Raw genomic sequence first — 13,020 nt, 5'->3', positions numbered from 1 at the left:
TGGTTAAAGAGGGTTAAGGGCTGGTTAAAGCAGGATTAGGGGTTGGTTAAAGCAGGATTAAGGGCTGGTTAGTGGGGTCAAGGGTTGGTTAAAGGGGAGGGTTAAGGGCTGCTTAAAGCAGGGTTAAGGGCTGCTTAAAGCAGGGTTAAGGGCTGGTTAAAGTGGGTTAAGGGCTGGTTAAAGGGGAGGGTTAAGGGCTGGTTAAAGGGGGTTAAGAGCTGGTTAAAGCAGGGTTAAGGGTTGATTAAAGGGGAGGGTTAAGGGCTAGTTAAAGGGGGTTAAGAGCTGGTTAGTGGCGTCAAGCGTTGGTTAAAGGGGATGGTTAAGGGCTGGTTAAAGCAGGGTTAAGGGCTGGTTAAAGGGGAGGGTTAAGGGCTGGTTAAAGCGGGTTAAGGGCTGGTTAAAGCAGGGTTAAGGGCTGGTTAAAGCGGGTTAAGGGCTGGTTAAAGTGGGGGTTAAGGGCTGGTTAGTGGGGTCAAGGGTTGGTTGAAGGGGGGCTAAGGGCTGGTTAAAGGGGAGGGTTAAGGGCTGGTTAAAGCAGGGTTAAGGGCTGGTTAAAGGGGAGGGTTAAGAGCAGGTTAAAGGGGGGTTAAACACAGAGCTGCCAGCCCCTTCCAGCTGCCCGCAGCCCCATCAGGAGCTCCCTAATCCCTGCACTGCAGCCTCCAGGGCCAACAGAGCCCATTCCAACCCAGCCAAGAGCCAAAAATGCAAAAACACTCATTTCCCTGAGCAGCCAATAAGGCAGAGCACCCCCCAGCCCGGCAAGGCCCGGCCCCAAATGGGTTTGGTAAAGCTGGGTTTTACAATTCCAGCTCCCACGCTGTTCCTYACAATCCCCCAAAGTGCCCCGAGACACGGACAGGGACATGGAGAGCAGGTAAATGGGAACATTTCAATGGGAATGGGAGGGCAGCTGGAGCATTTGCTTATAAAACAAACTGAAAAAGCTCTCTACAGATGTTGGTAGGATTTGATTGGCAAACAATTTTCTAAAAATATCCCGTGTTTTTAATGGACAGCTGGTCAGTGGAGCAGTTAATATTCTGCTTTTCAATAAAGCAAGAAGTTTAGAAGCCCATGAAATCCCATTTATCTGCACAGAGCTATAGATTCCTGAATCACTGACTGGAAAAATAAGGGAGTTGCTTGATAGGTTGGAGTGGCCCTACCAATAATGGACTTTAAATGGATACAAAACTGATTGACCTTTCCACCCTGTGACGCCACAGGCCTCTGAAACACACAGGGAAAAGAGATTTTTGTGGTTTTTTATTTTTTTTCCCACAAAAGGACCAGTTAATGAAAAGGTATCAAAGCCTCCATAACATCCAAATTATAATTTGGATGCAAATCAAACAAGCAATTTAATTAAGAGCCTGCTAATTGGTACAATGCTCCTCGGCTGCAAAYGCTTCAGTGTGAAAGATTTTCGTCTCTCGGGTGTTTGTTTAGACATTGCTCTGTTTCTATTTTATCTTGTGTTTCCCAGGAAATCCTTGTAGCCCAGATTCCAGAACACAAGCCCAAAGATTCCCAGGAAAGAAAGTGCTGGGACAATTTGCCCGATGCCACCAGCCCAAAGCTACCTGTCATTCTAATTTAAACACTCAGTGCCCTCTTCAAAAGCAGTCTAGTGGGGATAAGCAAATAAATAAATAGGTAAATAAATAAACCCCCAAGCATACCATTYTATGACATTTCTAAGGCATTCCAAGTTTATTCCTGCAAATAAAATGGACTATTGCTATTTTTATGTACTGTGTGAGAGCCAATATTCAACCTGCAGAGAGAGCTTCAACGGTTATTCTACCTGTTCATCAACAAATGAGAAAAAGAAAAATGAAATTTTAATCATGAAATTTTAAAAATGAAATTAACAGCTAATAATAACTATTAAAAACAGGGATGGAGTCCCCATCCCTGGAGGGGTCTARGGAAGGACTGGATTTGGCACTCACTGCTCAGACCTGGGCATTGGTCACAGCTTGGACTCCGTGACCCTGGAGGSCTTTTCCAGCCTCCAGGATTCTGGGGTTTGCAGRAAATCCCTGATCAAACACAGCACAAAGTTCACTCCTCAGTTTTCAGCAAACTCTTGGAGCTTTTCTCCTCCTCTGTCACAAAACCACGGAAGCCAAACCACAATCTCCTGTCTGGAGCACCTCCTGCCTGGAGGAGTGGAACCGAGACCAGCTCAGCCCCTGCCCAGCTCTTGAGCACTTTGCACCCCTGCACAAACCAGTTTGCTGCAGGAAAAATCCCAACACTCCTTCCCTTTCAATTTCTCTGATTAAAACAGCATTCCCTGCCCACCAGATGAATCTTTCAGCCATCACCCATCCCTGTCCTTCTCAGCCATCATCCCACCAGCGCTGTTTTTCCACGCCTGGGATGCAGCAGCCTTTAGTTGCACAGCTTTAATTTCCAGAGCAAATGGCCCACAGATGCTGTGTCAATATAGACATGAGACAAACACAGCCGGTTGCCAGTTTGGGCTCCCGGCCAAGAGATGGAATCACCAYTTGTGTTAACGGGAGCCCTCTGGCAATTGCTGAGCCTGGCTCCAGCCCAGCCTGCTCCAACTGACAGCAGGCACCTCGGGCTGGAGCCACACCAGCCTGCTGCTCCAGGCTCCTCGTTCCACCAGCCAGGGCACCAAAATATTGCACGGAGAAAAGCACAGCTGTTAATTAAAGCCTGCAATGGTGGTGTTTTTTTGTTTTTTTTTTTTCTTTTCAACAGCAAAGGGAAATGGTGTCTTTACTCTCCCAGCCATTCTCGGTGAAATCCTCCTTGGGATGTGCAATCACCTCCAAGGGCGAGTGCCAAGCTCCAACCCCRTGCACCTAAAATTGCTTCTAATGTGTTAAGAGGCTGGAAGAGCCCCCGAAGATGGGCAGCCCCYGGAGATGGGCAGCTCAGCCAGCTCCGATCGATGGCTGCTTCATGTGCTCAGAGGACCACGATCAAATGTCATTATTTGTGAGGTTCTACTTGACTTCACATCCTCCCCGCGCAGAAAAGGCTTTATCGATCCCTTCACGTGGAGGAGAAGGGCAATCACGGAGCCTGACTGGAATAACCCCTTTGGCATTTTGCATTAAAACAATAGCGGCTGCCGGCAGGCGCCTCCACCCCGCCTTTAAAGCCACCGAAGCTCCGAACGAGCTGACAGCATAAAGGTTGATGTTTTTGGTCCCTCTCCCACAACCAAAGGGTGCTTTCCATGTTTTTTTTCTTAATTATTTTTTGTCCTTCTTGCACCAGTGCTCTTGGAAGGTACCAGTGCTGTTTTGTGCTGGACACTGGTGGTGACAGGCAAAGAAAAGGAAATTTCCTTTCTCCTGCTACCTCCCATTCCTGCCTCCTCCACGCAGCATCAAATGAGGAAATTCCTAAGGACTTGCTGCCTACTCAGGTAAATGTATAGAAAACACACATTTTTCCCCCTTTCAGACCTCTACTTTCAAAACCACCCAGCATTTTACTTTGACTTCCTATGTGTTACAATGTTCAGGAGGGATCTCCCCAGGTTTGTCCTTAGTTCTCCCTTTGCCCCAGCACACTYGGCTGTTTTTATCACTGCTGATTTTTGCTACAAGAAAAGAAGGTGAACAACAATGGAAAAGCTTGATATCCACCAGCCCCAGAGCACCAGGGACTCAGCCCGTGTGCAGGAGGGAGATTTCTCAGCCTCTATCAAACTATTTAAAAATACAAACACATTTTTCAAGTCAGGCTTCCTTTCATCTCCCTCTGTCCCATTTATCACCTCTTGAATGTCAGAGATGTCAAATTATGTAAACATGAGCCACCTATATAGATGGAAGCCAGGTAAATAGCTCCAAATAAGCATCCTGTGCAATCCACAGGGAAAATGTCCCCACAAAATGCTTACTGCCACTTGATTCTGTGGAGAGAGCCTTCCCTTTATGCTTTCAAGAGACATCCCCCACCTCAAGAATCAAGAAATCCAGTTAATCCAGCAGAAAAGGCAGCATCAAGGTATCCTCCAGCACTGAGAGAGAATACAAGACTTCCTGACAGGAGTCAGACTAGAAAAAAAAAACTGCTTGGGGGTTAAAAAATAAACAAACAAAACCTGGGAAGAACAGAACAGCACAATTCATCTGTGTGTCAGATGACAAGTCCTAATCCCAGGCCATAAGGCAGAGGATGCAGRCCAGTAAGGGCATGTTACTGTCATGGGACCTGAGGATGACTGTAAACCTGTGTGCTGCTTGCATGGGATGTTTCCAGAGTAAATATTCCGAGTGCCATATGGAGAGGAGCCTTCAGATCCCTGCTCTGCTTTCCTGGGCTGTGCTTTTCTGCAGGCTGTGTCTCTCTGGTACCTTTTTATTTGTGTGTACATTCTTTATGGCTGAACTCACTCACACCCCAGGCAAACACAGCTTTGCAGGTGAGGGGCCACATCCTCCCTCACCCATCCTGCTCACCCCAAAGCAGACCCAGGATAAGGCACCAGCTCCCCATTTCCCAGTATCAATATGAAAATGGGGCTCTGGCTGCTCTTATGGGATAATCTCATCTGAAAGTCAAACAAAAATGTGGATTAAACCCAGGGCAAGTTTTCTGTATCAATAATTTCCCACACAGTCAATTACCRAGGGAATTCTGAAGGTGAAAGGAGGTCTGGCTTAAACCCTGYCTGTCAAACTCATGAAATATTCACCTACTCATAAAACAAACCWCTTCAAAATGGGCAGGCAGCTGTTTTACCACATCTGGCCAGCTTCAGCTCTCTTTCCAGTGGATGCTGTGAAAACCACATATTCCAGTTCTGAGTGGGGACCTTCAGGCACAAAGAGTTTCATATCTGGAAGTTTCATTGAATTCACAATGAGGAAAGACCTCAAAGGATCATACAATTAACAAATCCTCATTAGCTGGAGCTCTACTGGGATGGCAAATCAAAYTTATTGAACAAACAGGCCAACAGTCAGAATTCCAAATGCCACAGATGTGCATGGATTTATATTTATTTTTCGAATAGAATTAGCAAACAAAGTGGCCTTTTTGATTCTAGAGTCCAATATCAACACAGCTGGGAAGCCCAGGCACTGAAAGAGGGAACTGTGTTKTAAGGTGAGCTTAGAAACTCCTCCAGCAGGGCTGGGAACTGTGGAACTGCTCTGCATTCTGATTTATTTCTATTTTTAAACTTGCGAGGTTTGTAATTAATGGCTCGAGGACATGAGGAGAACTGGAACAAATCTCAGCCTCAGCTTCCTCTGCATGTTGTTAATGGCTGCTCTGGCCACTAATGTGCTCCAATTTTCCCCACATCAAGCTCATGTGATCCAAGCTGCAGGAAAGAGAGTGGATTTGTAATCGTCTCTCTGATGTACAGGATAATTGCTGACTTTTATCAGACAGCAGTTAAACAAAGACTTGGGAAGAAATAAATATTCCTTAATTGCAGCACTGCCACTGCTCRCAGTGGGAGAGCCTGGGGAAGGAGTAGCTGGTCCCCATTATCACTGTTACACACTCAGACAYGCAGGAATCAGCTCAGTTCCACCGAGGGGAACATTTATTTATTTCCCAACTGGGCTGGCAGTGTGGGTATGTGCTTTTATCACCACGGAGAGTGAGAATTCACATGGGAATGTGYCATGCACGTGGGAAAAGCAGGAGGCCATCCCTACACCCAAACACACAGCCAGAGGAGCTCCCCAGTGTCTYCCACTCAGGGAAAATCCTCCACGGGTGATAAATAGGTTTCACTCAAACACAAGACAGATAAATTATTTCATTTTATCTGKGTGGAATTAGCACTGAGACAGAACATAAAATACATTTCTAGAGCCAACTTTCCCTTTCCTCCTTGCTCCCTGTAAAACAAGCTTTGACTCCTGGAGCATTGCAGTCTGAGAAAAGACAAACACACACATTTACAGCCCTGAATGCAAATGATTCCCTCGGAGCTGACGCTTCCTTCTACCCCCAGGACATCCCAATGAAAGAATCCCTGCACTTTTATATCCACAAATGTCACCAGCACTTAGTTCTGCACCTGTGATGCCTTGAGGACCTTCCATAAGTTAAAAAAAAAAAACAGGCATAAAAAATAAATCATGCAAACAATCCCTCCCCAAGCCCAGGCTGCTGTCAGGGCTGCTGAGAGCTGGGCTTTAATGCACTGGGCTCCTGTCTAAAGGTATCACCAGCAAGGCACACGTGTGAAGCTGCCACTCAGCAAATGCCCCAGAGTTCAGAGCCTAAGAAAGGTACAGAAAGAAAAGGAAATAACAGTGCTTGACATCTAACTGTGAGGAGATCAGCCAGGAAATAAAGAAAAGAAATGAAATGTTACACACAGTGTGATGYGGGCTCACAGAGCTGCTGATAACAGATGAAACACAGGTATTTGACTGTTTTCAACCACTGCTGTTCTTTCCTACAGCTTTCCTTTCAAACCATCACAAACCCCACAAATTCACCCCAGTTCCATTTCAATAGTTTGGGGCAGCAGGTGTTTTGTGCTGGGAATTGGGAGACACATGGTCAGTGTGGTATCCAGATTTTCCCAGAATTACAGAATATCCTGAGCTGGAAGGGACCCACAAGGATCAGGAGTCCAACCATAAGGGAACACCTAAAAGCTCAGAATTCAGCAGGGAAAGAAGTTTAATATTAAGGGGGATTAAGTGCTGATTAAAGGGAGTATCCCTCAGAACAACATGGAATTTACTCATTTTCCTCTCCTTGTCCCTGATTTCAGGAGAGGGGGGTGGTAGACCAGTCCCCTTGGACTTTTTTATGATAATAGAATTATTTCAATTGGAATATCCTCTAAGATCATCCAGTCCAATTGTTCCCCCAGCACTGCCAAGGCCACCACTGCCCCGTGTCCCCAAGTGCCACATCCATATGGCTGTCAAATCGGGGGATTAGGACTCCACCAACTCCCTGGGCAGCTGTGCCAGGGCTGAACAATCCTTTTGGAGCAGAAATATTCTGAAWATCCAACATAAACCTGCACAGCAGCTCTGGTAGCTCTGAGGAGACTGAAGCATGGTGACATCTCCCAGTTTAAAGGTGACTTCCAGGACAGATCCTGGTGTTGTTACCTTGCTGTGCTCCTCCCAGGAGTTGCTCCAKGTCCAGTAGTGAGCTTTGTAAAGCCCAGCTCTCACTGCCATCAGCTCGTTGCCACGATAGTAGAAAATAGGCCTGGGAAGGAGAGCAGAGMTGTGTGAGAAATGCCAACAGCCTGGGCYCAGCCTCCTGATAAAACCACAAACCCCTTAATGGCATCCCACTTCCCATGTGGATATCAGGCAGGAACAGGCTGCCTCCTCACAGTCTCCTCTGCAAGGTTTTCAATTAACATTTCTTAAAGTGTTCATCAAGTTGAGAGCTCACACGGTGCAAGAATGAAACATTATCCAGCTTGGCTGCCAGTGATTGTTAATCCTTGAACTCTCAGCCCCTGGGATTTCCTCTGGAGCGTGGCGGTTTCAACGTCAAGCGGCTCTCAAGTGCCTGGGTGGGAGGGGAAAAAAAATGGGATTCTCGAGCTCTGGGATGCTCAGTCCCCGTTTCCCAGCAGCACCAAGGCAGCTCCACAGCTCTGCCATCAAGCTGTCAGTGTCACACGGACAGGGTGGCCAGGAGGACACCAGATGCTGGCGTGTTCTGGATGACATCTCCGAGAAACTCCATATGGAAAAACCTGGCAGCCAGACACGCTGTGTTTTTAACTCCTCTCCATTTTTTTTTTTGCCCCCAAACCTCACTTTGCAGCATGTAAACATAGTGCTAAAGCTGCATTCGTTCCCAGAGGTTTCCCTAATTAATAATTCATCCGGGAAATGCATCTCACTCGCTGCATCTGTGCTCTTCCCTGGGCATCCCACAACGTTCCTGTTGGTTTTCCCGGCAAAACAATCCTCTGTTTTTTTTAGGGAACTGCACAAAATTTTACTGGAAGGGATTATGTTGAGGAGAGGGGGTTAATTTGCTGGTGCAGCTCCTCACAAGAGGTCAGCTCCTCTCTCCAGCTGTTTTGGGCTGTTGATAGGAAACGAGGATGGAGCTGTTTGTCACTGTCAGGGGGGTACCTTTGTCTTTCCCTCTCAAATGTCACTCTCTAAATTAGAAACGACTCACTGTGGGAATGCCACCTTGAAAAACCTGTCCCTAAATGCAAGGTGAAATTTAAATATCCCTGTGTGAATGACAGGAGTGGCCTTAGAGCTCTTTTAGCCTCACACAAACAATGAGCCTCCCTCCTTTGTCACCAGGAGCTGCCACCAGGAACAAAGAGGAAACAACTTTGTCCCAGGAAGGARGGAAAGCTGCTCCCAGAAGTGCCCATTCCTGCATCCTTAACACAGCTGGAAGTGAAATAAAGGTAGTGAGGGACCTGCCAAAGTGCAGCACCTGATCTGAACCAGTCCCATCAACAAAAATCTCCCAAAAATATTCCCCAAAATACTGCAGTCTCCTTTTCCTTGCCATCAACATCCAATACTTGACCAGTTATGTGGCCCTCTGACTAAAGGTTTTAGGCCTTCCCTTTTTAAAATATGTATTTCCCATTTTGAAGGAGGATTCCAGCTTGGGCTCAATATTCTGTTATGTTATTCTGACTTTTACCCCCCATCCACTTTTTCATCCTTAAGCTTAAAAGATCACAGCAACTGCATCTCCTGTGAAGTTTTTTGGGGGCTGTGAAAACTTTGTCCTGGTCAGGTCTGGTGGGGTAAAAAAAAAGAATGAAAAAAAGCCACAATGTGCTTTGAATGAATGTTACTGGAACACAAACAGCACCAAAGGAACAATGCAATTCCCTTTAAAAAAAACCAAGTTCTAGAAGCTTCACAAACTTCCTGAAGATGGGCCAGGCTGTTTTTGTGGAACCTGCAAAGCTCCTGCAGGTAACACTCAGGTGTGCTCCTTGCTTAACAGGCACAAAAGGAATTTCACAGCACAAAGGCTTTCATCCAACAATGAGAAGAGCTCAAAAAATGCTTCCATGCTTAAATTTCTTTGCCATCTCCCCAAGAATATGATTGTAGCCAGATTTCCCTGGCTGCCAAATTCCTCAGCAAAATCCCACTTCCAAGACCTCTCTTAACCTCTGACACTTGCAATAAAATAGGATATTTGCTGTCAGTACATAATGATTCCAGGTCTGTCACCCCAATCTGTCCCTGCAGGAGCACCCCCAGACCCAGACCTTGGGAAGGGCTGTTTTTCCAGGACCCCTGCAGCAGCACAGCCTCCAGCAGGACAAGGACCCAGCACACTCTGAGCYGCTTTTCCAGTGATAAATAATGTATTGTCCCCTAGCCAGGCTCCAGTTCTCAGGCTTTTATCTCCCCTAGTGCCATATGTTGTTCCAGGGATCCCTGCTAACCCTGTGACATTTTCATCTGTCCCCAGACTCCACTGTATGGCAACATGCCACATGTCAGGAATTCCCACCTCAGCTTGTTCCAGCAGAGCAGGGGGAAGCACGGAGGGGGAGCAGAGCTGTGTCCATTCAGTTCATCATCAATATTTGTGAGCTTGTGTTAAAAAAAAAAAAAATAAAAAAAAAAAGAAACCAGCCCCAAATTTGGCATCCCTTCAGGCAGGAACAGGGCTGGCAGCTCAGGGATAATAACTGACCTGTCAATTAGCTTGCCCTGCAGGATGACAGGTAAAAGGTCGATGCCATCAATCTGTCTGTCACTGGGAGGCTGCAGACCCGCCAGGGAGAGGCTGGTGGTGAACAGATCCATCACACTGCCCAGCTGATGGCTGACCTGCAACAACAACAAAAAAACAACAGAAATGCATCTGCAAAGAGCCCTTCAGGAAAATCCTCATGGAAACAGGTTCCCTCCAAAGCTCCCTGAGCATCTCTCCCTTTACACTGCTGCAGTCACCAGCAAACTCCTTGAAAATAATAAAGCAAAGGAAACAATTCCTATTTCTCCACTTCCAGGGAGAATTTGCATTTTGATTCATTTTTCCCACTTTCCCTCTCCTCACTCCTGTGTATCCATTTTCCAGGAGCGTGTTGTTGCGGGGTTCAACTTAATTTAGCAAATTCCAGCTCATTTGTGGATTGAAAAATCAGCACTTACACCAAGGAAAAAAAAATCTTTGATTTGTTCCCTTTTCCAGGTCATCTCTGCAGTCCAGAATACCCTGAGAGAGTTCCCAGAAAGCACAGGGATAGATGGATAATAACAAAAAGAGCCTGATGACTTCATCTGCAAACCATTTCCAACAATTCAAGAACTGTAAAGTTGTGGTATTTTTAGTCCATATTTTAATAAGGGAGAAAAACATCTGGGTTTGGCTTCAATGGAGATGTGCAAGGGTTTTTTTTCCCCCCTTTCTCCTTACTTGGAATCCATAGTCATCTCTCTGCTCTTAATTATTTATATTTTAAAACCCTACAAAGTCTGTTCTGCCTGATTCTTTSTGAATCTTTGCTCCCACCCTGATTGTGGGAGCTGTTGTAGGGTGTTTAATTAGTCAGTGACACACWACATTWAAGCAATACTTCTAAATCGAGAGCRCCAGGATGCACCAGCACGAGATGTGACATGAAAAGAGCATTTTCAGCCATTTCACTTGTTGGGAAACAAGAAACCATTGGATAYAACCCCACATCTGTGAGTCCAGAAGCATTTTCTGACTGGAATCCAAGCCCAATCCCAACAGAACAATGCTGGGACTATCAAAGACTTTTTACCTCCGAATCCTTCCACTCACAAACAGACCCCCAGCCTCTAAGCTGACWTTAATTACTTAAATACCACAAATGATGACATGATAAATGAATTTTTTTGAGATGCTGGCTTTAGAGGAAAAAWAAATAAAGGAAAAATGCTATTTTTCCTGGGACATTAAACCTTGTATTAAGAGACTGGGATGAACAAAGGAAGAATTAAGAAGTTTGAAAAAAAAAAGAAAAAAAAGAACTGGAGAAAGCAACATGCAGGGCCCTAATTACAAGTTTAACATTACAATATCACATTACTTGATTACAGTCATTTCAATTTTTAATGGCTTTCATTCATCAGGAGGTGTTGGCAGGAACACATCTTATTAAAGCTGCATGCAAGAATCCTGCCACAATTCCTGGGGAGGAAACAAAGTGCAAAGCTTCAARCACAAGAGGAAGCCTGGAAATTCTTGGGAAAGCTGCTGGATCAGTTGACTGAGATCAACAGTTTCTGGGTTCTGGAGTTCAGGATTTATCCATGGATAAATTGGGATAAGCCTGGGAAAAGTCCTGCTCAGCCTGTCCTTGGGATGGGAAGGATGAAGGGAGATGTTTCCCAGAAAAACTGTGGTTGCCTCATCCCTGGAAATGCTCAAAGCCCCCATGAGCTCTTCCTTCAGCTCATCCCCACCTGCAGAGCTCCAGGAGGAGCAGATCCCACCCCTCCTGCCCCTGCAGCTCACACAGGAGCCAGTCCTGGCTGAGCCCTCGTGTAATCAGAGCTCTCACCATTTCCCCAGCACATCCCAAAGTCACTTTTGCTGCTGTAGCTCCATCCCCACGCCTCAATCTTTTGATAAGAGGCTATGGCTGACCTCAGGCTCGTGCCTTTAATGTCACCTCATTCATCCAGCACGTGGGGACAATCCTGGGGGGCCACCACGCTCCCCTTGTCCTGGCCCTTATTAACCAGCACCAGATGTAGATGACTCTCTTTAATCATCCAATTACATTTCTGGTCTCAGACAACATTTTTGCCGTGAAGCAGAGAAAACTTCTTAAGGAAATTAAATGCCCATGCCACAGCCACTTGGATTTATCTGTGCTCTGCAGCACCACATTGAAGAAGGAAAAAGGGGGAAAAAAAAAAGGTTAATATTTATATAAAACTTTGAAGTATTTTCAGAGAAAAAATAAAAAAATTACCATTTTTCTCCTGTCAACAGGGCCCTTTCATTCTAGTTGCCTTTCCTTTATTTATTTCATTTTTTTTTAAAGAAAAGAAAAAGAAAAATCCGGAGAGGGCAACAGCCCAGAGAAAATAAATAATATATAAACGGAGGGAGATCAGATATTGCTGTATCAGTGAGGAACAGCCGGTATTACGCACGTAAGGACGGATTTTTTTTTTCCCCCCTCCTTCCCCCCCTTCTTTTTAATAAACTCTCAGTATCCACACAACGTCTTTAAGAAAATGAAATCCTTTTGCTGTGGGCCACRGCGCTGGAAGAAATAGTCCCCAGCGCTGTTATCAGCTCTTTCAAGCTTTAACTCTGAATCAAAGGCGACAATTAATAAAGTCGCCCCCGCCAGGAATGGAAAGGAGGAAAGCTAAATATTTGAAACTGGGTGAACAAATGTCAGGGTGTTTTTAAATAAAATCCTTTTACAGTTATCACAGCGAGCAGACCTGATATCCCTGTCTAATTCAATTTCAATTTGCGCCCCATGGGAGATAGGGAAGAAAAGGTTGCAATGCTGTCTTTGGGTTGATATGTTCTTTTCTCCTTCAGGAAGCAGGCACGAGAGAGGAAGGGGAGGAGGGCGAGGGGAGAGAGGAGGAGGATTCAAATACCAACAGAATATGATTTTTTTTTTTTTCCAGCTGGATCCTTCCAGAAGGCAGATGTGATGTGGGGAATGTTGAAACGCTGATTTGTTGTGAATTCACCTGGAAAACGGAGCCGAGGAGGGAAGTGCAGCAAGGCTGTTTGTGTGTGGATAAATATTCCTGATGGGGGACCAGAACTCACTGAGTGTTGATGCCAAGAGCAACACACACTCCTGAGGCATCTTCCTCTTCCAAAAACCTGCAAACCAGCCAACTGCACCAATTAACCCGAGCTCCAAAGCCTGGCAGGTGCTCCCACCCTGTCCCCTCACTGCTTGTGTTTAGATCAAGAGATGCTCCTTTATTGCAGCACTCAAATGTGCTCTTTAATAGATAATAAAAAAGCCCAAATTATATAGCAATACAATTATTAATAAAGTGCCAGGTGGAATAATGGAATCCTGGAATGGTTTGAGTGGGAAGGCACCTT

At 45.6% G+C, this 13,020-nt stretch overlaps 1 protein-coding gene across 2 annotated transcripts in view; it reads right to left on the bottom strand.

Moving 5' to 3' along the window:
* Positions 1-13,020, bottom strand: part of GALNS (galactosamine (N-acetyl)-6-sulfatase) — a 42,196-nt gene that overhangs the window by 16,254 nt on the left and 12,922 nt on the right. For both annotated transcript variants that reach the window (XM_057386658.1, XM_057386659.1), the window contains exons 10-11: positions 9,649-9,785; positions 7,101-7,203 (exon numbers count right to left, since the gene is read on the bottom strand). In XM_057386658.1, the coding sequence (XP_057242641.1) occupies positions 7,101-7,203; positions 9,649-9,785 (240 nt within the window). The remainder of the gene's footprint in view (positions 1-7,100; positions 7,204-9,648; positions 9,786-13,020) is intronic.

This window comes from Malurus melanocephalus, unplaced genomic scaffold, assembly GCF_030028575.1.
Source record: "Malurus melanocephalus ecotype Western Australia unplaced genomic scaffold, MMel_1.1 scaffold_1025, whole genome shotgun sequence".
Lineage (NCBI taxonomy): Eukaryota > Metazoa > Chordata > Aves > Passeriformes > Maluridae > Malurus > Malurus melanocephalus.
The sequence above is the reverse complement of the archived record's forward strand: the minus strand, read 5'-3'. Positions and strand labels throughout refer to the sequence as shown.